Source organism: Cydia amplana, chromosome Z (genome assembly GCF_948474715.1).
Source record: "Cydia amplana chromosome Z, ilCydAmpl1.1, whole genome shotgun sequence".
Lineage (NCBI taxonomy): Eukaryota > Metazoa > Arthropoda > Insecta > Lepidoptera > Tortricidae > Cydia > Cydia amplana.
This window is the reverse complement of record NC_086096.1, coordinates 33,255,275-33,282,677: the sequence shown is the minus strand read 5'-3', so window position 1 is coordinate 33,282,677 and position 27,403 is coordinate 33,255,275. Positions and strand designations below refer to the sequence as shown.

Genomic DNA, 27,403 nt, shown 5'->3' with positions numbered 1-27,403 from the left:
TAAATAGGTGACACTAGTACCGCTCGCAAAATTATCTAGTTAGGTAACCCACCTGATTTGGCGGTCCCAAATCCATGGTGGAAACTGCAGGAGAGTGCGCCGATAGTAAACTCTCGTGTGATCTGGAACAATCGATTGAACTAATTAATAAAATCTTAGGTGATCTACGCCACCATTCCAGATACCGAGACAGATACTTTTCGAGATACCGGGGGCATTGTTAAATATCGGGGGCAGAAGACGACAGTTAGGAAATTCTTCATAAAAATTTACTTTCCGAAATTCAATTAGTTAATGTTACACTAAGAGCTGCAAAATTATAAATTGTATTTATATAGGTTACACCTGCGCAAACGAATTCATGTTAAAGCTCAAGTTACACAAAGCAATCCTGGGATCATTTCATCTGGGTAAAACATTGTCCCCTCATAGTTAGCATAGCAGGACTAGAATATTTTAGGTAATGGACAATAAAATCTACAATGCAAAACTTGGCTTCGAATTGGAATTGGATCCTAAGTTACGCAAAGCGATAGAATTACAGGCACGAGTAAATAGATCTATCTAAGTTAACCGCCCAAAACTAACGTGTAATAATAGGAATAGCTATGAAGTTGTTCGTGTTTAGTTAGCGGGGAAGTAATTAAAGAGCCACCAGTAAATAAGGCGCGCAGACGGGCGGGGCGACACTCCCATACCCACAACATTACGCCTCGTCTCTGTAACGTAGTGGGTAATGTCACGACATATCGCTAAATAAAACAATTTAAATACGTACATACAGAGACACATCAACAAAATCCCTTTCTATTAACTCAGATAAGTACAGGAAGTTGTTCGCCGGTATAGTATAAAGTATTTAGCGTCATTAGCGACAAGTTGTTAAGCCGAAGCTTATGCCATATTTCAAGTGACTCGGTACTCCCTATGCGCCCACACTTATATATGTGTACAGTTAACTCCCAAGAAAGGTACCTACCAATCTCGACAACTGTACATGTAAGGGATTTCTTATCTCTAACGCTGTCTATACGAGTGCTATCTGATGTTGTTACCACGAAACAATAAAGGCCTGTGCACACCGGATGCGTGTGCGTAGATGTGCACGTTCACATGCGCGTTGTAATATACAGATTCTTATGAGAGACGGCACATTTTAGCGCACGCGCACGTGCACGTCTACACATACGCAGCCGGTGTGCTGTGGCCTTAAATAATATAGGCTATATGCTGGTATGCTGACAGATATTACCTACCCTGATGTCCTAGACAGACGGTTTATACACATAGATATTTTAGAATTTTTGATCTTTTAATAACTAATATCTGGGAGACCGAGCTTTGCTCGGAAAACATATAAAAACTCAAAATTGCGCGTTTTCCCAGAGGTCAGACCTAGCTAGATCGATTTTTCGCCCCCGAAAACCCCTTTATAGTAAATTTCATCGAAATCGTTAGAGCCGTTTCCGAGATCGCCGAAATATATATATATATATATATATATATATATATATATATATATATATTTATATATATATTATATATATAAACAAGAATTGCTCGTTTAAAGACTATTGAGATTACTTGTCGCGAATACAAATATTATCATTTCATGTCGATATAGCATTCGTATAATGTAGGTGCTAATTTCAATTAGTATTTTATTAAGACTCCGCTGTATGCAGAATAAAGTTCCATTTCAATAGAATATTGATGAACTTAACAAGCGGTATGTGCTGCGATACGTGTGCGGAATGAATCCACAAATTAACATCAAACGGAAATAATTTAAAATTTATTATAATTTTTTACAGGCAATGAAAATGTTTGTTACATCTGATACAGGGAAAGTGGGACATATGTTTCTCTTGACCCGGTATTACTAGACCCACTTCCCCTACTTGATATATCATAGGTTATATTTTTTCCACTATAAATAAAACTACAAATCAACGGTATTTCAATAAAATAACGCCAAGGAAACGGAACACTAACTATAACCTAGCACTTACCTTTAAAATCAGCTCCTAAGCACTTTTATTTATTATATTTACAGCAGCAGGAATATTTGTTCGACAACTCGATGTTAGACGGGCAGCTGACTGATTTTTTTGGCATACCCTCCTTTCTCACGTATGTGATCTACCCTCATATTTTTCAGAAAAAATGTATCCAGCCTATAAGTACTATCTTACCGACTGGGTAACATCACGCTACAATGTTTAGTTTTTGATTTCTGACGTATAGGTTCACTTATCCAGTAGACCCAGTTACCCCACCTGACCTTAAACGAATTGCATTAAAACCTAACCAAATTAACCCCCGCCGCGCTGGCCGATGCTTTATTTATGGAATGAATAGTTAGTCTAGTTCAACTTCATAGAGTCTGAATTCTGTAGCGTTGGGAATTTAGAGTATTATTATAGGAAATAACTACGCAGGAAAGCGAAATCAGAGCTCATTAAAAGTACCGACTAGCAACTGCTGAGATAATATTACATATTATATGTTTTAAGCAGACAGGTAGATAGATATAATAGATAATACTCTTTATTGGCACACCTCAGTAAAAAGATAACAAAGAGAAGAACAATTTATTAAATGTAGAGGCAGACAACAGGCGGTCTTATCGTTAAGAGTCTCTTCCAGACAACCTTTGGGTAGCGGAAACAGAGAAATTAATCGAAAAAGTAGATTATGAAGGCTATATTTACACACACACAATTACAGTGAATAAACATACACATATAAGAAATACAAATAGATATACATAAACATACATAGGTAGGTATTGTATTCTAGTTGATATTCTAGCCGTGCTATAGATGCAATGAAGTGTAATGATATTGAAAAAGGCATACATTATTATGACAAACATAATAATGTTTTTCATAATAATGTATATAATATGTATAAAATTCTATCATTTGTTTTTAAATAAAGCCCGATCCCATATATGTCCGTTATTTTGTTAGAAACAAGATGTACTCGTATTTTGAAGGGAGATTACAAAGGGAAAACTGGCATAAAATTACAGCTGTGTCGCATGAGATTATACCGTGGAAGCTATCAGTTTGAAGAAGGCAATTGCTAGCAGAGAAATAAATAAGTGAGAAACAATCAAGTAAAGCGGGTTGCTAAGCAATTTTTTCCAATATCAATGTCTGGAAAGTTGAACCATATCAAATTTATTTCCTTGACCACACCTTTGTTATGCCAAATCGCGACGTTGGACACAAAGTCGAAACTACAAAGTGAGCATTCTTCAGAAATTGATAACTTGCGCTTGCGTAGCTTAAAAAATAATAACGTAACGAGCTGAGGAGTTACTCGCTCTGCTACTCTGCCGCTTAAGGCTTCGTCACACAGGCGCGTTTTCCGGGCGGGGCGTGAGCGGGGCGCGCCGATTTTATATATAAAACGCTCACGCCCCGCTCACGCCCCGCCCGGAAAACGCGCCTGTGTGACGAAGCCTTTAGTCTTTGTGGATGAGGTCAAATAGTTTCGAAGTTTAGCTTTAAAGTACGAGTATGTAGTTGTGGTATGTTGTGGTATACCTGGAGGTCCTCAAAGCATGCGAGGCCGGGTGCGTGGGCGGAGCTTGCAGGGCCCGGTCGCGCTCCAACTTGGTGGCTGACTTGGTCCGCTTGAGCGGGTTGTTGCGAAAGGAGCGCTTCGAGAAGAAGAAGGAGGCCAGCCGCGAGGGGCTGTGCTGGGCCTGCGCCCCCGGCACGGGCGTGCTGGGCGCCGATCCGCGCCGACATGCCTTCTCGTATGATGTGTCTGTGGAACAACATTATATTCATTAGTAGATATTTTACGATTGATTGGAAACTATGCGCAGTCGCGCGCACTAGCGTAAAACCAAAATGTATATTTTTATAAGCGTGGGACGCACTGATTATAAGATTTAATTGAATTAAAATAGATGCCTCTGATTACAGTATTACTTATAGCGTGTTTTTTATTATTTGTTCTGATATTTTCGGCAATTTCTTTAATCCTAACTTTGAATTAACTGAAGGTTAAACTTACTGACAACTTCTGTCTTAAACATGGATTTAATTTACTTTTACTTTACTTTAAAAGGAAGCGAGTTGTTTAATTTCAACAAATGTAAGATGTACTAAGAACATTCGTAGGAAATAGACAACAAAAGCATAAAACACGTGCTAAAAACTGCACCCTACCCTAAATAGCTCATGGTTTAAAAAAATAACTCGAGACCTGACAAGGGGAATGTACATTGTACATGTTATGGGTAACATACATTTCCTTTGCAAATGAGTCATACGTTGCACATGGGCACGGCGGCCATATCATTTGCAAATCTAAATTAAAGTTGATTACAGCAGGGTTCAATATTGGGTCGTGTAATAATGAGAACTTTAAACAGTTGCGTATAATATAGATAATAGACATTTAATTTTGTCAGCCTCGCGTGACAGAAATGGCCGTGATTGCAAACAATAGTGGCAAACAAGGTTCTTCTTTACCACAGGCCGATGGCATAACATCCTAAAGCTTATAGCAACGCAGATATATTTTAAACACAACAGAACAGAAAGCTTTAACTTCTGATGTTAAAACCATACATTCATAATATTTTATGTTGATCGTTGTTTATGCAACTAGGTATGAAATGTTCGATATATTTTCATGTTGTCATCAAAATATTGTTGTAGGTACCGTTTATGTTTATTTTGCAAGCTCTTCATAGCTACGCCAAGTCTATATGAATGGACTATGTTGAATGCAAAACATGCATGTTTTATATCACGTCATCTTAAGAATGAATGTTTGTTTGGTTGGAAATGTAACGAGAGTGAAAATATGAAAATATGTATATCGAACATTAGATACCTAGTTGCATAAAGTTTATGCCATTGTATTGTTTATGCCATAAACAACGACTAACAGCAAATATTATGAATGTATGGTTTTAACATCAGAAGTTAAAACATTCCAATAGCAAACTGAAACGACATATGTAAGTAATACCTACAATGAAAATATCCACTCTATGATGTACCTAAGCAAATGCCTGATATACATAGCTCACAAGTCCGTTCTGCCGTTTGATGTAGAGCCCGCGTACACAGAGATCGGTCTGGAGTTCTGTGTTCCGCGTTCAGATTTTGCATTTGCCATTTTATGTACTCTAATATCAAGCGGTCAGTAGTCAACAGAACGCGGATCTCCAGATTGCTCCGTGTGCGCGGGCTCTTGCAGTCATAACTATAGTGGAATTATTCTTATTTGCATTATTTGACACATTATGACTGACGTACCTATAAGTAATTAATTATAGGGATGTAACTAACCCAAATCGATTGTCACAGCAAGCGATTACGATTGGATGGCACCTAGACTGAGGTATCGAATTGTGACGTTTAATGAATTTTTATTTGAGATTTAAATAAAGCTAGTATTATATGGTTAATAAATAATAATAAGAAGATATAAAAAAAAATATAATGCTTTGTTATAAATATCTAATAACTATTGTAATATGAATGACTTATAACAAAATTTACCTAGATTTAATTTTTTTTATTTGACGTGTAAAATGTATATTTTATGAATAAAACATTGAGTTGAATTGAATTGTTGCGACCTTAAATTAAAAATGTATATCGATTTACTTAGACGAATACCGATTCATAACGGTGGTGTCCGGCCAACCCTAAATTAAAATAAAACCGGCCAAGTGCGAGTCAGACTCGCGCACGGAGGGTTCCGCACCATCAACAAAAAATAGAGCAAAGCAAGCAAAAAAAAAACAAGCAAAAAAACGGTCACCCATCCAAGTACTGACCCCGCCGGACGTTGCTTAACTTCGGACAAAAATCACGTTTGTTGTATGGGAGCCCCACTTAAATCTTTATTGTATTCTGTGTTTAGTATTTGTTGTTATAGCGGCAACAGAAATACATCATCTGTGAAAATTTCAACTGTTTAGCTATCACGGTTCGTGAGATACAGCCTGGTGACAGACGGACGGACGGACGGACGGACGGACGGACGGACGGACAGCGGAGTCTTAGTAATAGGGTCCCGTTTTTACCCTTTGGGTACGGAACCCCAAAAAAGTCGTAGAACGTAAACGTTCGCAGTGCAATTGTCTTCCTTTGTAATTTCGATGTGCAAGATATTTTACGTTCTATTGCTGTTGTCAGTGTCATGAGTCAAATAATGCAAATACGAGTGCACAAAGTATAGCTCTCCCATGTGTTCACCGGTGTCGTTTACCTAACACTATTCTCTTGATTATTCCGATTTTTGGTCTTATTTCCTGGTTTGACTTAAAAATTTACCCGAATCATATAATAAATCAGCTTTTCCAAAAGTATTAAAAGAGTGAAGGTACGCGACACTCTGGTAAAATGCTCACTGCAGCTGGCCTGTTGAAGAAATTGCCGACCAGGCGCACTATACTGACGCGCAACGCATGAAGACATCATCATTGACATAGATATATTATATTATAACGTATCGTGGACAAGTGACGGTGTTGTATATGGCGTGGCGTGGCATCCGCCGGAAGTGGCGTGCACGCGGCCCGTGACCAACGTATGCCTTTGACAATAGCTTCATTTTTTTTTAAGTGATGCCTTTATCAAAAACCTTATCATTTGTTCAAAAACACATGAGGCGCCACGAGCAGGCCTCCAACCCCCGCCCACCTGGGGGAGCATACACCTGCTGCGTGTGTGGTCGAGGGATCCTCTCTCGTATAGGACTTTACAGCCACGAACACAAGTGTCGTAACCGGGATGCTGCTTAAACATCTGACACAGATGGTAAAGGCCTATTATTATTATTATCATTTGTTCTGATATTAAGCCTGCATGACTCTAATTTTTAGGGTTCCGTACCCAAAGGGTAAAAACGGGACCCTATTACTAAGACTCCGCTGTCCGTCCGTCCGTCCGTCCGTCCGTCCGTCCGTCCGTCCGTCTGTAACCAGGCTGTATCTCACGAACCGTGATAGCTAGACAGTTGAAATTTTCACAGATGATGTATTTCTGTTGCCGCTATAACAACAAATACTAAAAACAGAATAAAATAAAGATTTAAGTGGGGCTCCCATACAACAAACGTGATTTTTGACCGAAGTTAAGCAACGTCGGGCGGGGTCAGTACTTGGATGGGTGACCGTTTTCTTTGCTTGTTTTGCTCTATTTTTTGTTGATAGTGCGGAACCCTCCGTGAGCGAGTCCGACTCGCACTTGCACGGTTTTTTTTCCCTAAGAACAAAGCTCTATTGCGTACTTTCTTAAAAAAGTACCTCTGCAATATTTTTTTTTATTTCGAATCCAATTGTAATTGTGCATCGTCGTAAACAAGTTATACTAAATGTGACACGCATAGACACATTACATTACTTATTAAAAGTGTGGCGGTCGTAATCAACACTAGTATAGCCTGGTTAAATAAGCTACACGCACGTCGACCACAGTGAAGAGCTTGGCTTAATCTGAACTTGGCATTCTGGTGAGATTTCTATGTATTTTATGACAACCGGCACCGGAACACAATTAGTGTTAACGACGTGTCAAGCAACGAAACGCAATCTGGAAAACGCCGTTATCTGTAAATGATTTCTTTCAATAAGCTCGCTACAGGTATGTCAGTAAAATTGTATTGAAATGCTGGGTGGTGCCAACAACACTCGCCGCTTTAAGCAGGCCTGTGAAGCAACAGATGTTCCGAGGGAGCCATTAGATTTACCACACCGTCAGACAATAAGGTCGTATAAATGGAGGAATTTATATACCACATGGGTCCTTGTTATATTCAGTTCCTTTAATATTGCGACGTTATTTGCGCCTGACATGTCATTTGAGAGGCTTACAATGTCCAAAGCTGATATCTTCATTCAAATTGTCCAACACTGACATACTTAACGCCAACTCGAGTTCAGTACTGTTTATAATTTTTCAACATTAAATCAACATCAATATTTTAGTTATACACCGCTACATAAATACATTACTTTCTATTACATACCTATTACTCTGGACTCTACAAGAAATCAATAAGGTGATACCTATACAAATACAAATTAAAAAATTATAATATTGGCGCGCCTTATACAAAATTAAAATATGTATTAAGTAACTACTTAATTATGGCGTTATTCATAAACGATTGTGTAATCTAACAAACCGTTGATAATCGGTTGTCCCTATCCGTCATTTTTACATTACTGTTTTTTAGAAAGAGACAAAATGTAATAAAGGTTTATAAGAACTCGCTAAGTTTTATACATAAGGGGCTTAGCCGTCATCAGTAACTTACGTCTTGGAATTTCGGATGAAAATAACCACACCTAAGTTAATTCAGGGACATCGTTACGAAATACCGAACCTATACCTTAAATATAAATACACAAACGATAGATATTGAACGTCCACTAACATTTGAAAAAATAAACAGTGCCTATCTGCTGCACTCGTTTTCCTGAGTGTAGGTTTCGATAATATCAACAAAACCGCACAGTCCACATATTTTACAATAACCAAAGACTTTTAAGTGTAGTGTATTATCGTGTCTTAAAGAATAAATCGTTTGCTTCGTTACTGAATGTTCCGACTGGTTTGGTTCAGTAAGGAGCATCGACGGTCGGTCGGCCAGTGGATGGCTCTCGCGGCAGCAATCGCTAATTGCACGTCGCGATAACGCTCCGATAAACGCCCACGAGGAAGTGATGATAACGACGCCTGAATAACTACTGATTTAACACATAATAAACACATTTTATCAATATTTTGTATTATTGTTTTAAATTTGACACGACAATTAGGTAGACGTCGGTGATGTCAACAAACTACGAGTGACATCGTCGCCCACAAGGCCGAATGGGGCCCTTCATTGTGATGATAACTATAAACATTTTTGGGATTACGTTCTCCTACGAGTACGAATTCTATTCAATGCAATCAATTTATCTACTGATAAATTGTTACAGTAGCAATATCTTGCACTTAATAGCAAATTAAAATGGATCTCTTTGTGACGACATTTCTATACAGAACCGTTTTGATTGCTCTTGTGTGTATTTCTTACCGTCTCATCTCTCACAGACAAACAGAACAAAGACCTGACATTTGTTAGCTTTGGGAAAAGCTTTAGTTTATTGCAGTAATAGAATAATACAAAATGAAAGCCGTATTGTGTACAATAATAAAGGAAATAGGTCAAAAGGTATTGTCTTCACTTTGGTAGTACCAAAGCTTTCCGCATTATAATCTTAAATATAACGAAGGAAACTAAGCATGATACCGTTCCTTGACGTGCAATTATTAAGCATTGTTTTGCAACGTGAGTCGTCAAGAAGCGTACGACTCGGAAACAGCGGAGTCATTCATATTAAGGTGCTGTTGGGCTGAAGGACGCTTACTAAGCGCACTTCAACCGCTTCTACCCGTTTCTACATAAACATATTTTCAACTCGACTGTTCTGATACATTCACATTACATAACGGACTGGCATAACGTACTTACTTTCTATTCACACCGTGAGTATTGTTTCCGGAAAAAACGGAAGATTCTTTGTGAACCCTATCGGTATAAATAAACCGTTATGAAAACTATTATAATGAAGATAACAACATTAAGTACCTTAATATCAAAACTAAGCCTATTTATCAAGCGATCACGACTCGATATCTCACTGGTGCAACGAGGTTATCGAGCTATTAAATATTACGCAACTACCATCGGGCCACGGAGCATGGCAATAAATAATGTTTCGTTAGAGTTGTCAGGTTGTAAACGTGTGTTTAAATTACGATCAGCTTACCAGAATGCACGGCGACGTCGTCGTCCACGTCCAGGTATCCCCGCCGAATACTCAGAGGACTGTTCGCCAGTTGAGCTTCGTGCTTCTTGATCAATGCCCCGATCACCTGGCTCTCGCCGCCGTTGTTGTCTACGAACTTGTCATAGTTATCCATTAGGTCGGTCACTATAGCCTTTTCGTCCGCACATTCTTCTATATTTCTAGCAGTAACACTCCTCAGCAATGAATTGCTTCTCGATAACTTAGTGCTACGGGAGCGTCGAATGAAATTCAAACCCGACATTTTGCCAGGACTTCGACTTGGGCTGTCTGGTGTTATCATAATTCTTGGAGTTTTGAATATAGAAGTTGAGCTACTGCTTCCTCGAATTGGGGAAGTGACGGTGAGATTTTGTGGTAAAGTTTTAGATTTTTCTTTGCCTGGCGTGAGGAGTTTCGGAGAGTCGGGTATCAAAGACAAATTAGAATTCTGCATCGAGTTTTTAGTTCCAATACTGACCGTCGAGTTATTTAATTTGTTAGATGACATTGATCCACCCAACGGAGAGAATATCCTATCATATTTGGGTTCGCACGATGTCGTGCTGCGCAACCTCGGCTTGTGTCTCGACAAACCGCTCTCAGCGACTAATCTCGGACTTGTGAGGTCTCGGTGGCCTACTCTCGCCAGCGTTTCGTTGGAGCTCATAGTAGACGATAAAGGTCGTCGAAATCTGCGTTCCGGGCTGAACACGCTTATGTCGCTTTCGCTTTCCGTCAAGGATGAGTCGCCACGATACGGCAGTTGTAATCTCCCACTATCAGATAGAATTCTCCTTTTGTTTTTCGTTGGATAAGCCTCTAGATGATGACCTGATATGAGAGCATCTCTTTCTTCGGGGGTGAGAGGTAAGTAGTTTTCGAAGCTTTCGAATAATGGCACATAAAAGACTGAACGGCGGCGGGTATTGTCGTCGGAGCTCGCGCCGGCACCGGGGCCGGGCGGGGGGGCGTTCGCCATGGCGGCGGCGGCTGCGCTGGGCTTAGCGGAAACGCGCTGCGTTAACGCCGCCTGCCCTCGGTCGCGTAGTTTCGTCGCATCGTTATTGCAATTCGCTCCGCTAGCAACGATTTCCTTGCCTTCCAGCTTCTTCACAGTTCACTAGCAGCAGAAAAAAAAAATATTTTCCTTAATGTTACACTTTATAGCTCTAGCCCAGAGAAGCACCTTAAGAAATAACGTTGGAGTATTAAAGCCCTTTTCCAATAAGAATACTATTGAGAATGTCTTTAGAAAGCCGTGATGGATACCTGGAGAGCCTTACGAAGGCTGCAATTAGGTATAATGAAGTGCAATATTATTGATCGCAGCACTTGGTGCTTTCAATGAGTAGCTGCACTTATCGTATAGCGATAAGATTAGTTTCCATAGCATATACTAGCACTATAGCTGAGTCATCAAGATTAAAACGTGATTTGGCTGAAAAAATGCAAAGAGGCGTACGGGACTATAAAAAGTTAAAACTGGTATATTGGGACACACGTGTTGAGTCCGCTCATGTCGAAGCAAGGAGTGGCGGTTGTCGTGCGAAAGTAATTTTAGCGCCGCGCCGCGCCGCCTGTAGGATAGGATAGGTCGCATCACCAGTATCGCTACGTAGCCGCGTACACCACATTTAGATCGCTAACACACTGGCTAATTTGACTAAAGGGCTTAGTTTGTGATTCGTACTTTTTGATTACTCGTCATGCTTGGTATTGTAAACGCTTTTGTCTGACTCTAAACATATTTATTTTATGGCTACAGGTATTTGTAGTAGCTACGAACGATACGCTTGTATATGCATCTCATGAGAGATCACTGAACTAAGGAGTACACGAGGTATACTTTTTAAATAGAAAAATCAATGACGATAAATCGCCTTAGGGCAAAAGGACGACGACGATAGGATAATCCTGTCCGATCTTCTTCAAGCAATTCCAAGCAATAACGTTATGTGCAGTTTGTTGTTCCCTCGATACAAGTGTTACAAGATGAGTGATTAGAACCGGACGTAATACAGAGGCGATTATTGAACGACTCTCAATTGAGCAGAGCGAAGAACGCGTGACGAATGAGCAACCCGCAAACTACCAACTCATCCTGAAATAAGCGATAATTTAACCCCTCTTTCTATAAAATTAGATTTGAAAGCCTAGATAAATAAACCTTATTGAGACGTAGTATTTAGTCAGAAATATAGTCTTGATATTATTCTAAAGAGAAATGGACGAACTAACTCTATTAAAACGTTGTAACGGCAGAGTTTGCGTTATAAAATCAATACCTGAGAACTTATAGAAAATCTCTAAATAATGCAATTAAACTTATAACAACACCAAGTTTACACAAGTCGAGCCAACGGGAGTTACAGTGCAGAATCCAAGGAGTGCACGAGAAAGCAAATAAAACACGATCAAGCTATTCATGCCAAGGTTATTTTTTTCTCTCTCTCGTAATTCCTATGGCTGGGAATGATAAACGTCCTCCTCGTGCTATTAGGATACCAGCGGGTAAGTAAGTATGTATTTAGACGTGTCTAACAGAAGAATAGTTCATGAGAACGAACATTCGAATGTTTGGATGATGAAAGTTACATCCCATCAAAAATATTATAGGTATGTAAAAAATGCAAGTCTCGCAACGCAACTCAACGCAAGTGGCCTAATTTGTTACCTATGTTACTAATTACATGTTAAAGTGACAGCAAGATATATGATACTTTTTATGCATAATATGCATGTTATTCGATGATATAGCAATATTTTTCCCATCAATTGTTATTGACTATATTCCGAAGGTCCGGAGTAAAGAGTATACAGTTATGCCAATGTTTATCTAGATCAGGTAAAGAAGATCCCACCTGATTCTACTTCATCATGGCGTCATACGTACCTATTATTCGAACTTAGTCTCTTTTGCAGTCGCTTATGAAAACCTCCCCTTAATTTTCCGCTCTATATTTTGGCTTCATCATTTTTCAGATATCAGAAAGCTCTTGGTGTTGCTAATTTAAGACAAAAACCTAGTAGGTATTATGTATATTGTAAAACTGCGCAAAAGAGCAGTAAGTTAAATAAGTACCTAATTACTTATTAGCAGTCACGTTTATTTAAGAAAACGATAAATATTTAAGTACATGTATTTAGTACGAATGTCGCCAAAATCATAACGTCTTAGAAAGTTCGACATTTACCAACTCGCGCAATCCTTGAGCAAAAAGAGAAAACAAGTGATCATGCTAACGCAAGCCTCAGCACCACATACTTACATTATAAATAAGTATCATAATTACGAGATTACGGTCTATCGTTTCCTGGGCAAAAAAAGTAGAGTAAAATAGTAATGAAACATCTGAAGATCTGATCTGACACGTTATTTCCACCTTCTCGATATTTTTGTTCTAAGTTTACGTAACATTTTCTAGATAGTACCCAATGTACCCATGTTGGTATTTGAGAAAGACATTTCCGTCAAGATTAGAGGCAGGCCGGCGCCAAACGTGGTTTGAAACTAAAACATAGTTGCGAAACCTTCCTATAAGCTCTTGGAAAGCAATTCCGACCACAGGCCCACTGAATACCATGAAACCGCAGAGATTGCGCCACTGACAAGTGACAATAAATCATTTAATACCGAAAGTTGATCGTTCATCAAGTTGCCTTGAGTTGGTTTGTAATTTTTAGTTTTAATTTTTCAGCATAATTAGGTAACAACTTACTGCAGATCTATCCTCATAATAACATCATCGAATTTAACACAGACTTCCACGTGGAATCTTATTGCTTGAAAACCAACTCGTTAGAGAACATGTATGTACAACTGATATAAGTTGGTAAATATTTGGGAGAGGGAGCTTTGCACGGAAAACATAAAAACTCAGAAATGAGCGTTTTCCCAGAGATAAGACCAAGCTAGATCGATTTTTCGCCCCCGAAAACCCCCATATACCAAAGTTCATCGAAATCGTTAGAGCCGTTTCCGAGATCCGCGAAATATGCAATATAAATAAATAAATAAACAAGAATTGCTCGTTTAAAGTTATAAGATAAGTTTTGTTATCACACACAGGCAACGAATTACGAAACATACCTAAACTTTTACAATTTGACTAAGTACATAACTAATGACTAAACTATAAGTCACAAAAGAACTCTAACAATAAATAAATTAAATTGCAATTAACAATAACTATCTTTAATTGCTGGGAAAATATGTATACGAATAGTATAAGGCAGGGGTCGCCAAACGGCGGCTCGCGAGCCGCATGCGGCTCTTCAAGGCACCGAAACAATTGCCATCTAGATTAGAGTAGTCAAATCAACTTTTGTGGCTCTTTGACATTCCTAAAACTGACGATTTACCTCTACTTTTGTTGGCTCTTCTCTTTAAAAGTTCGCCGATCCCTGGTTTAAGGGCTTCACAGTTGGAAAGGTACTCATAAAAAATACAGGGTGTCATTTGAGTCGTAATCAGTAATATGTTTTTAACCGACTTCCAAATCTAAAAGGAGGTTATCAATTCGGTTGTATGTTTTTGTTTATATTTTTTTTTATTGATTTATTTTTTTATTTTTTTTTATGTTTGTTACTCCATATCTCCGTCATTGCTGGACCGATTTTGAAAATTTTTTTTTGATTGCATGTATATGCTTACAGATTGGTCCCGTTTTTGTCAAAACCCAGTTCTGATGATGGGATCCATGAGGAATCGAGGGAACTCCTCAAATCTTAAAGGCATACATATAGTGATTTTTATATTTTTATCAACCAATCAAGCATATACATTCAAAAAAGTGACACTGCTGAATGAAGTGGAACTGCTGATGATGATCAGAACGGAACTCTTCAACGACGCATAGTACACGTTTGACGATTTGTCCTCTTCGTTATGTTTGTTAAGCAAGTTAAGTTTTTAAGCCACATTTTTGTCAAGCTCGAGTTCTGATGATGGGATCCATGAGGAATCGAGGGAACTCCTCAAATCTTAAAGGCATGCATATAGAGATTTTTGTATTTTCATCAGAAAATCGAGCATTTTCATTAAAAACTGTCGCATTTGATGCAGTGGAACTGCTGATGATGATCAGAACAGAACTCTTCAACGACGCATAGTTCACGTTTGGCGATTTGTCCTCTTCGTTATGTTTGTTAAGCAAGTTAAGTTTTTAAGCCACATTTTTGTCAAGCTCGAGTTCTGATGATTCCCATCATGTGGCCACGAGGAATCGAGGGAACTCCTCCAATCTTAAAGGCATGCGTATAGAGATTTTTGTATTTTCATCAGAAAATCGAGCATTTTCATTAAAAACTGTCGCATTTGATGAAGTGGAACTGCTGATGATGATCATAACGGAACTCTTCAACGACGCATAGCTCGCATTTGGCGATTTGTCCTTTTCGTTATGTTTGTTAAGCAAGTTAGGTTTTTAGGCACATTTATGTCAATCAAGTCCTGAACATGGGATCCATGAGGAATAGAGGGAACTTCTAAAATCTTGAAGGCATACGTATAGAATTTTATATATTTTCATCAGAAAATCAAGTGGCATTTGATGAAGTGGAACTGCTGATGATGATCAGAACAGAACTCTTCAACGACGCATAGTACACGTTTTGTGATTTTGAATTTCGATTTTGACTTGGACTGGGCCCCGGACTCCGGACTCGGACCCGTACTCGGACCCGGACTCGGATCCGGACACGGACCCGGACCTTGACCCGGAAAATCACTATGGTACCTAAACTAAATATACCACTATGATTACCATAAAATGTATACATATTACCAAATAAAGTATAAGCGCCGTTAAGTGGGTCCACGCTAGTAGTTAGAGAAGTCGGTTTTTTTCTATTAAAGATTATTCTAACTCCATAACCAACGAGCAATTTAATGACCCTACTCTTACTAAAATCAGACAAGATTTTATTTTATTTTTTTGTTTATTTTTGTCATTTATTTTACCTTTACAAGTGGCAATGTGGTATTTAAACAGCTTTGTAAGATATTTCAAATGAAACATTAAGTAAATTTTATTTCTAACTGGGACAAATGACAAAATTGATGTCAATGACAGTTCAGATTCAAAGAGGCGATTCAATTTACTACTTTAAATATCTTTTTCTACTCCAGCACTTAAATGTGTCAATTAAATGACTGACAGTGATATCTAAAGCAATGTCATTTGAATGCTTTGTCTATAGGCTCATAAGATGACTGCTAGCAGTCATCTTATGAGTATGATACAACTGCTTTATTTTTTTTAAAGATACAAGTTCCGATCATCTTGATTGAAAGAGGTATGTTTTCATTTACAATAATAACTCTTTTTTTTTTTAAATAATAACTCAATTTTTTTAAATAATAACTCTTTTTTTTTAATAATAACTCTTTTCTTTTAATAATAACTTTTTTTTTTTTTTTTCTTTTTTTTTTTTTTTTTGGCTGCAGCTGTCATAGAAAAAGTAATGTATGCAACAGCTCATAATTGGTTCTTAAAATTCTCGGGTCTTTTTTTACAAAACTCGACTACGTCTCGTTTTGTAACTTCGACCCTTGAATTTTAAGAACCCTTATTATATCACTGTTGCATAAACTACTATTATCTACCCAAATATCATAAACCCTCCATGATGCGTCCAAGAACCACACATTATGACCACCATAAAAATATACTGTTTTGTTAGAACAAATTTCTTATCTGTAACAATGTTATTATTGCTAAATAATAACATCGATTTCGATAATATTATGCATTCAAATTTCGAACATCTTTGAAATACAAAGAAATTTGATTTGACCTCTATTCTAATATCAGTCGAGATGACGTTTAGTTCGGAATGAATTGTTAATTTTCAAACAAATTTGACAAATGTCGCACGTAAGTAAGATATCGAACGATATGATAGTTGGGGCCGACTCTAGTTTGTCTCTGAATTAAAAAAAAACTATGACAGCTGCCAGAAAACTTTTCAATACTGCTATTACAGGTTAAAATTTGTTTTGTTGCATAAAATTGTTCAATTTGTTGAATTTAAACCATAAAATGAGCGATCAAGATGATATAGATATTTCGGCGACGCCTCCTGATATCAGTGACAAAGCAACTAACGTTATAAATGACTTATTACCAGCTAAGTCAAGGAAACAATACAAAGGAACATACTTCAGTCCGAGCTGGGCAAGTGAATTATAATAATTGCACTATCCAAACTGTAGGTAAATAATTATTATTGTTCTAAATCAATTTCTTCATTTTCGCATTTGTTTTCTGTTTTATTTTACTAATAATTATTGTTAGTGGCCCTGAACAACACCGCGATGCCGGTCATAATATGCGGCTCCTGAATGCATCATGAAGGCTTATGATATGTGGGTAGATAAAGTAGTGTATGTAACTGTACATAATTAGGCATTATGTACAGTCACATAAACTACTATAATAAGTCGTTGTAGTATCCTAAATCCTCTTATAAAAGTAAAATAAATGACAAAAAATAAACAAAAAAGTAATAAAAATCTTGTCTGATTTTAGTAAGAGTAGGGGGCATTAAATTGCTCGTTGCTTATGGAGTTAGAAAAACATATTACTGATCACGACTCAAATGTCACCCTGTATAGCCAGAATTGTGAATTAAAGAAAATTGAGAATTTTCAATTAAAGAAAGTTTGGTAGAATACGGGTAAGAACACAGTAAATACAGTAGAAGAATGAGAAAGCGGTGTAGCATTGTGTGCGAGTCGCTTTAATACACAAGACGAAGTCGGTTTGGGCGGATATGCTTTTAAGACTTCCTCGGACGCCGACTTGTGAGATGTGAGATTCCTAGCCACAGATACGGGTTTGTCGACCGGACCGCGCGGCCCTATGTGGGCTCATATGTACTATACACCGAGACACCGAATACGGTCCCTCACAACACAACTAACATAGGTATACGCGATCGAGGAGATTATTTTTCTCATGGAGTTACGTGCACAAACTCATAATGGCTAACGACAAATCTGACAAAGAACCTCGTGGTAACCAATCCTAGTCTGTAGTCTAGTCACACTAAGTTTGCTTTTCAATTAGTCTAATGAATTGATTATCACTATAAAGATGCAGCGACTAGCTCGGCAACTAGTCTGTCCGTCAAGCGTTCTTGATGCAGATGATCATAGTCGTCAATATGTAGAACCCAACGATTTACAGAACTTTACCGACATACGGTAATTAATTACTTATCTGGGATCTTTGGTTCATCTGGGAAATGGGACTTTGTAATCTCTTCTGCGTCTCAGTTATTCGAGAAATGTTTTTATTTCCATGACACTAACTTTAACTTGTATACATTATTCCGCACTTTCTAAGACTTGATGGTTCGAATGATTTAATGAACGGATACTAAAATACTGTTAATATTGCAAGCGGATACGTTATACATTACCGTTGTAATAAATAGTAAACAGAGTAGGTTAGGTACAACGTACAACATACATCACAGCTGACTACATTTATAATTATCTTACATCGTAAACATGCGCCTTCTAGATTAACTACCGGATACATCGACAACAAAAACATTATTCACTGACAATAATGACTTTAATTTTTCGTCCTAATCCTCAGTCAGTGATATTATTACACTGATTTAAACTTTCCCGATTTTTACACATTATTAAATTGTACAACGGGACTTAATCGCGTATTTAAGTTTTAAGATTTATCTCCGACGTTTCGAGGACGGCGTTGTCCCCGTGATATCTGCGAAACTTACAAATCGATTAATATTTTAGATGAATTTTATTTCTAGTATACACGCAAATCGTTGCATTACATTTTCTTTTTAAATTTTGAAAGAGGGTCCGGTAAAGTTAAACTAAACAAATATCAGGAATATGTGTCATCAACCCTCGGGATATAGGGCAAGCGGAGAGGTCACGATAAAAGCTATTAGTTACAACACACGTCTTCTGTGAGTCACCAAAACGGGGGCAAGAGTGCTTAGTCAAACTACAAGTTCAGTCTAATCTCTTTTAGGCACGACTTTTCCAAAATATTTGAAGATGAGGATGCAAATATTCGAGACTTAAACTATTCAAAATTTAAAGTAAAGAAATTATTGTCATGTATCAGCGCAGTCTGACTTCTATGTATTATGCGTGTAAAATGTAAAAAATAATGCGTAGAATGCCTTTAGAATTAAGTTAGCCGCAGTGCGACGCTTTACCTTGTGCATTGCAATCACAATTCTCCACGCTGTGCGAGAACAACTACTGAGAAAAGTCAGCCACAGAAATGATCAAATAGGAATGTTGCTTACGCAAAACGTATTTGGTAATGATAAAAGTGCTTTTAGATTAGACATATTTCTCGTAGATTCAAATTTACCTTCAAAATATATTTTTACAAGTTTTCTTTCATTATTTTGTATTGTATTTACGAGTACGCTTTAGCTATGATTACATTGCTCTCTCCTAAATAAGCGCATATGATATGACTCACGCCACGGCAGCTACCTAGCTATAACGAAGACTTGAAGTTTGCAAATTACAAGTACAATATACAAAATGTTTCCTTTTCTGTTTTGATACGTGAGATAGAATTATTTTATTTGTTGCAAGCCACACGGTGATCAGTATTTATAGCTTCGTCGAGGACGGGGCTCAGCGACTATCATGAGCCTCTAGCATTGTTAACTGTTTAGTTTTCGGTCGAAGTCGTGACTGACTGGCGAAGCTCGCGGGTATAAGTTGGAATAAGTTGTACGTTCACTAGCAAGGTCAGGACCAGACGGTGTGACGACAACGTTAATGTGGCTACACTAGCAACTGATTTGAATAGTCGAGGATCGAATAAAGGCTCGAAAGGTCAATATCGTCATAACTGGACATTAGGACTAGTTAGACGGCCTTGATTTTTAAATAATGTTATTACAACTGATGAAACAAAACAATGCACCACATAATATTTATTTTAGACTGGGTTTATGCTAAATTGCTATTTAAGAGAAAAACGTGCAAAAAATAATTATTTAATTATAATAGCGCAGAAGATAATTAATGTAATTACAATAATCACAAATTACGGACGACTGGGTAGATTTGCCTGAATAATTTGTGACTGGACAATAGTTACAAGAGCGGAAACATTCATTAACTAATTAACAGTATTTGAAGGCTTTCAATTAATGGGTATGGCAAAAATTTATCCTCGTTGTGTCAAACTCAGTAGCAGTTGCAAATTTATTATTCATTATTACAATTCCCTTTTGACTTTCAGAAATTACAGTCTAATTACGATGCAGTAAAGTCGCAAGACTGAGAAGCAAAATGCTGCGCTCTTGACGACACGGCAAATAAACAAAAGATAACAAACAAAACATAGGGATTCTAAAACAAGATAGCGATGTTATGATTATTCTTACTTATTGATGTTTCTAAGTATGTATGTCTAAATAGCGTAAAGTTCAAATGTTAATATTTTGGTGAGGAAACGCGTGTCGGCAACGGATGAAGTGGCATCGCATCGTAGTCACGGCATTAAGATGTAGTGCCTCGAGCCTCGACTACTGTGCCGGTCAAAGGGTTTATTCAGGTATATAAACATCGTAAAGCTTCGAAGCTCTATTCCAAATGACTAATTTTACATAAAAAACGTACAATAAGTGCAATGTGACTATAGTTAAAATATCCGTTTAGGAGTTCGCAATAAAGTAGCTTTCACGATGAATCAACTCTTGCAATTATTAGTGTCAGTGACTCACCTAACTGACCAATGTGATCTGACCATACTCCCAGAAATACTCTTCATTTTAAGATTAATTATAAAGATATTAAATCAAAACGCTAGTTAATTTGTGGTTTGAATGTCTACTTCACAGATTCTTATAAGCATAATTATGCCTTGGAATGCGAAAAAAGTCGAGGTCCGCATAAGACGTTGTTTCAAGACTTGCATGGGATCCAGCGTCGTATTATGTATTATAATTATAATATCTGGGTGACCGAGCTTCGCTCGGAAAACATATAAAAACTCAAAAATACGCGTTTTCCCAGAGATAAGACCTAGCTAGATCGATTTTTCGCCCCCGAAAACCCCCGTATAACAAATTTCATCGAAATCGTTAGAGCCGTTTCCGAGATCCCCGATATATATATATATATATATATATATATATATATATAAATAAATAAATAAACAAGAATTGCTCGTTTAAAGGTATTAGATTGAAAATGAATAAACAGATGACTCCCATTGAATTCTTATAATTTCCAAGAGAAGTAGGTATATTTTAATAATTTACATAGGCAGTAACGTACCTGTAAATTGGAATTATGTTTTTGTATGAAAGTGAAATATGTATGTATGTAGATGGCTTAGGGACTAAGCCATCTATTTCACTTTCATACGGCGGCCTAAGCCTTAGGCCGCTGTTTTTATTAAAATATACAAATATTACCGTAATTCTCGTAAGTGTTATTTAAAATTAAATAGCAAAATGGCGACTAATTTATTGATTATAATAATCCTATTAATACAGGGCGCGTAGCCTTCATGCCAATCGTTTTATCGTACCGCAAATTATTGTCACCTTGGATTGGCATAGGCACCCTGATATATATCAAAAAGTTAAGAGGCAAGGACTTTAGACAAAAACTAGCAAAACCACTGCCTCACCCTGGTACACTTCACTTACACAAAACAATTAACTTTAATTTGTCCCTGTACAGCTTCCAGCAAATGTCACAGTGATAACCCATGTTTCCTGTTTAGCCGTTTTGTCTGCTACCATCCGTTTTAGGTCATGGGCCTATGTTGATATATTGGATTGTAATTTAAATTTTACGGTCATTCTCTGAGAAAATAGCTGCGGTTGCGTCTAATTGCCACGACTCTTTTCATACGTTTTGTATTAAAATATATGGGTCGCGGCAAATAGGCTGCAGACATATTTTTTGAGAATGACCTTTTAACAGTTAGTATTGAAAACTGTTTTTGTCATTTTATATGCTCTACAGTAGAACAAAGTATTAAACGCTTTAGTATTTAACCAAACTCGCTGCTGCAAAATGGAAACATACTCGTAGAATGTGTCGAAGTTACACTAACTAAACCATGAAGTTTAAATCGAGCGTGAAGCGGAGACAATCACCGTACTCATCTACCGCGCCAATGCAATAGTTTATATTTTCTAATGACTATTAGCCAAAGCTTTTGTAAATAGCTAATGATACCGACAGTGATCTTAGATACTGGAGAATCAGTAAGTAACGACCACCTACTTATACACATATTATATAAAAACAAGTCATTAACCTAAATTTTAATTAAATTTATTTTTTATTAAGCAGAAACGTCTGCAAACGATGCCTTAACTTAGAAATAAATTAGATGTGGAAATATACATTGTCTCGGTCGAGGCTCGAACTCGCGACTCTAGATCACTAGCCTATCGCTCTGCCAACTGAGCTACCGAGACTTCACTCGAGGCACAGAATAAATAATAGTACTAAGTACAGAAGACTCACTCTCTAACAAAACGCGTCTGTTACGATCAGCACAGATATGGCCGCTAGGGTGGCGACAGTGCCACGCGCGGCTTATGGCTTTCCCCAAAATTGGGGCCGAACGGATGTACTTTTAGCTACCTGTAGCAAAGCGACGAAATCGCGGAGTGAGACACGCCTGCTCGAGGACAGCGAAAATTAATTTAGTATGGCATGGCGCAAATATTCTGGTGAATTTCCAATATGACTTGGAACTCTGGTAGCCGATTAAGTAGTGTAATACTCTTACGGTAGATGTCGCTAGGCGCATATGCTGGAAATATTCGCTGTCCTCGAGTGAAGTCTGGGCAGAGCGATGGGCTTAGGCTTACCTTAGTGATGATCCAGAGTCGCGAGTTGGAGCTCGCCCGAGACAGTGAAATTTTCCACTTTTAATTTATTTATTTCTCGCGCATGAGAGGAGGCCTGTGCCCAGCAGTGGAACGTATATAGGCTCACATTATTATTATAATTTATTTAACATGTAACCTGTAGAGGAGAACAGGCGGACGGTGGCGGACGGCGGGCGGCCGGACAAATTGAAAGCATTTTTGCCCAAGTAGAAAGGAGACGCTTCGCTTGCGCTCGGCGCTCGCTTGGTCAATACATTCACTATATGTACTAGTATACAACTAGAAATTCATTAGGATATTAGGGTGGATATTTATAATTTTTTGTTTATTCCGTCCCGTCATCCAGGCGACAGTAGTAGCGTATATGCTATGTAGATGACCCATTATGGAAAGGGCTTATAACATCCATAAAAATGTACGTTATTTGGTTATTTTAAATACTATAAGAGTTTTCAAAGAGTGACCCGGGTGACCATGACCATGGCAACGAGGGAAAAAAAGAACGTTTTCCTTTAAAGGCGGAAATGGGAATGCGTAAACCTCAAATCATTGCGGCTGTTGGTTATAACTTATACACTAAATACATACTCAAAAAATCCCTAAGACCAAGAGAGAAAGGCGAATTCAAATCACCTGCTTAGTATGTAAAGCGACACCTGCAGGCCGACAGATGGTGAACAAAAAACACGCCCCTTCCTTGCCGGGTTCGGGGACTCGGACCAACGAACAATCAGATTAATACAAAACTCATCAACCGTGTCGCAAAAACCTACCTGTTACGAAGTTTAGCAGAAATAGCTAACTTAAATACAACACAACATAAAAGACTGCGAACTATTGACCCACAGAATTTGTACAGATGAACTGAATTACGTAAACTAAAGGATAGCGAAAAATGGTCGAGCACAAGCCGAGTCCGGTTTGGCGGAGCGCGGCCGCTCACAGGCCTGGAATGTGACCCAGACCTCGATGGGGACTCGCTAAGGTGACTCACACCAATGGAATACTATTTTTTCTCAAACAACAGTTTATCGGCGAAGCCGACTACAATTCCTTCTGTTTAGAAAGTACGGGCGCGTGGGTGGATAAAGGATTATACTCCACGACACCCACTGCCCACTACTTTTTTAATCATATACATCGTCCCACGATGCCTAGGTAGATATATCAAGGATGATATACAATGCATTCCAATAATGAATAAAGGTTATTAGTTTGGTAATACCTTACTTAAGGCATTTTCATTAGCCCATTCCAAGTAATTAGTGCAGTTTAATAAACAAATCAGACTTCGTAGTAAAATTAAAGTCCTTAAGCCTCATTATGATTGATGACGCGTTTTGAGATATGTGACGATTCAGGCAGAAGATTAGCGCTTGGCGCCCATGTCCATTACCTAAGTAATGGTGATTAAGCATACCAGATCTAGAAGAGTCATATTCCTGGTAATGTATACTCTCAAGTATAATAATGATAATGATGATGATGGTATCCTCGGTTCGGTAGCCTTGTTCGCATTGCCGAAAGAAGACTATTTGTTCCGGCGAGCCATTTTCCTAAACACCATCCGCATCTAATGGTAACCTTATCGCACATTTTGTATAAGTACCTACAGTCCCAATAAATAAGACAAACGTAAATAAACTTGTTTTTATTTAGGTATTGCCATTTAAGAGCTAGTCGGATCGGAGGGATAGGTATACCTATTTAATGTACATTTTTAGAATTTGGATTGACTTAATGCCAGCTTCCACGTTCCGTCACTACTTAGACGTCCATGCGTGTGGTCCATACGTCTATAGTTCATTTACACGATTTGTTTCATTTATTAGTAAACTGCTAAATCGATGAAATTGATTCTGTTGTTTCTGTTCCCTGACAAAAACCACAAATTTTCAAGGTAAGAGGGAATAGGCTACTTAATTAGAAACAACTTCCTGATTGCCCTGTTGACACAAGAAAAGGTTCTCTAGCCAGAGGTAGACTGCACGTCAATTCATGTACTAAAATTACTACCTACCTATGTAGTCATTATTTTAAATGTGTTAGCTAAAAATCGCTGAGCTAGGTCTTTGCATATGTTATCGATAGGGATTATGAAGCATTGTGTTTTTGTAACAATACTAGAGTCAGTGTGCCTGCTGCGCAACAAGTTAGGACCGGCACAGCAGGCACGGCACGTGCATTGGTTCATGCTTGGATTAGACTCCAGTTCATTACCACCCCACACAGAGGGGTGTCCAGTTCAATGTCAAATAAAAATTTACTACACAAAACTCTACAAAACATGATTTTAAGAGAATATGTCGGGGTGTACATCGTTTTAATATAACATAAACACCCTTTCGGTTTACGGAGCATACTGTTAGATGCATTGCTACGGAATTGCGTGCGTAAAGTGCCAAAGTTATCAGTTTAGCTGCTGAGTGACTCGGGTGATGTTTAAACTGCCCTAAGAATGCAATGAAAGTTTATCAAACTAGTAGAACGTATACAGACGAAGGACATTGAACGTTAGATGTAAACACGAAATTGGGCAAATAGATAAGGAGGGCTTGCTTGAAACAAGTACGTATGTTTGTAAATTGTTTTACCAATAATAAATATTATGACTGCTACAACATAAATTCTTATAAGTAAAGGACTTATACTCCAACTCTAATAAAACTTATAAAAAAATATACCTTATCCAAATCCAATAAATATTATATTATTTATTGACATTAAATAATAGTTTCGATCGCAGTAAAATAAAGCACATTTCACTTGTAACACATAGTAAGTAATCACATCGAGCGGCGACCGAACGAGTTCTGATACAGAATCAACAGGAGGGCGCGCGGCCGCGAAGGCGGTCGGAGGAACTTTGTTGACAAGCGCGAAGCGTGCACCGCCCGCCATGTTTGGAGCCCTCGGCTATTTCCGCTGGTCTTCGGCTATGTGGAAAATAGCTTTGTCTTGCTCGCACTCTGGCTCTACACAACAACATTGGCATCGCGATGTTAACTGTAAAACTGCGTACACTTCGATGACAGTAGATTAGGTATAATATTATGATTATGAACTAGATAATAATGTAGGAATGCATTTCCATAAAATAATTAATGAATACACGTAAAACAACTTTGTATAAAGAAGTATAAACTGAACGTGAGTTTACAAATCTTTCAATCTACTTGTAATTTGGAACTCTACATAAAATAATAGTATAGCGATGAACTGGAAGTCTGACTAGAGCTCAAAAATGACCCCACGTGTATTGTCCCGCGAAGAGTTATTTGAAAAACTTCGATGAAATTTATGCCGTTTTAATTACACTTGCACAGTCTGGACTAACTCTACATATATACCTAGAATTTTTTTTTCACTTTTAATAGCGGGATATTGTACGTATACACAATCAGGGTACTAAGATCGTATCAGATATTTTTGCGGCCTTCGTCGTGTATCATATTATTGCATGTGTAACATATATTGATGACGGTACAGTAATAAATTATGGGTATGATGGTAGAGATAACTATGAAAAAGTTTAACTAAGAATTAGAACCTTTTTTTTTTTCATTTCTGATATTTCACGAAAATGTATCGTAACTAAAACTTAGTGCCATTTAAACAAAATATAACCTCACGCTAATTGCATAAGTACATACATAATATAAGAAAGTAAATATACACATTGTTTTCCACTTTAACACCTAACTCCGCTATACTGTTAATCTATCTAATACCTTTAAACGAGCAATTCTTGTTTATTTATATATTTATTTATTTATATATACATATATATATATATTATATATATATATATATCTATATATATATATATATATATATTTCGGGGATCTCGGAAATGGCTCTAACGATTTCGATGAAATTTGCTATATGGGGGTTTTCGGGGGCGAAAAATCGATCTAGCTAGGTCTTATCTCTGGGAAAACGCGCATTTTCGATTTTTTATATGTTTTCCGAGCGAAGCTCGGTCACCCAGATATTAAGAACTATATTGACTAAACTTGTATTTTCATACGTTTATACCTCCGCTCTGCGTTTTTTTGTTTCGGATATCGCCAATTTTATATTGGTCTCAGCCGTGCATTATCTTAATAGCGAAGGTGAAAGGCAGCATGGTTTCGATTGGAGTGGTGGTCGGAATAGCTCCCTTCTCGGTCGGTTTTTGCTTGCCGCAGGGCGAGTGGTACTCGTAGGTACACGTTTAAATCACGACGCTGGCTTGGCATTATGCGCGAGGCGATCGCGCCGGTCATGAACCTACTTAACTGGTTCTTGGCAGTATTGTTCTTGGGCCAGAACAAGGTAAGGAGGCATCACGATTGTGTTCGATTTCATCGCGGGACACCACGTGTTCTGTTTCGTAACCCGAACGGTGATGAGGTGAATCAATACAGAGTATTTTTATCAATGGACCTAAACTGTTTCACAGAGATACCTATTATCACAGTAGGAAGGATTAGCGATTTAATCCGGACGGGCAAAAAACCGGCCGTTGACGAATTACAGAGGTTTCCGGATAATCATCTAGAATTTTTTTATGTTATAAAAACCACTTAATTAAAAAGTAAAAAATGGAATATCCGAAAGTGTGATGTTTATTCCACATACCTATTGTTCTGTTCAAGTCGGTGCAAAGTTAGCTTAGACGGGCTCTAGTAAATTTAGCATATTGTATAT

At 37.8% G+C, this 27,403-nt stretch overlaps 2 protein-coding genes across 2 annotated transcripts in view; one reads left to right on the top strand and one right to left on the bottom strand.

The window, feature by feature from the left end:
* The window catches only part of LOC134661598 (ras GTPase-activating protein raskol), a 149,916-nt gene that overhangs the window by 13,423 nt on the left and 109,090 nt on the right, over positions 1 to 27,403 (bottom strand). The window contains exons 6-7 of the mRNA XM_063517738.1: positions 3,558 to 3,783; positions 53 to 122 (exon numbers count right to left, since the gene is read on the bottom strand). Of these exons, the coding sequence (XP_063373808.1) occupies positions 53 to 122; positions 3,558 to 3,783 (296 nt within the window). The remainder of the gene's footprint in view (positions 1 to 52; positions 123 to 3,557; positions 3,784 to 27,403) is intronic.
* The window catches only part of LOC134661596 (large ribosomal subunit protein uL18), a 226,170-nt gene continuing 204,390 nt past the window's right edge, over positions 5,624 to 27,403 (top strand). Inside the window, exon 1 of the mRNA XM_063517735.1 lies at positions 5,624 to 5,632. Within this exon, the coding sequence (XP_063373805.1) occupies positions 5,630 to 5,632 (3 nt within the window). The 5' untranslated portion in view covers positions 5,624 to 5,629. The remainder of the gene's footprint in view (positions 5,633 to 27,403) is intronic.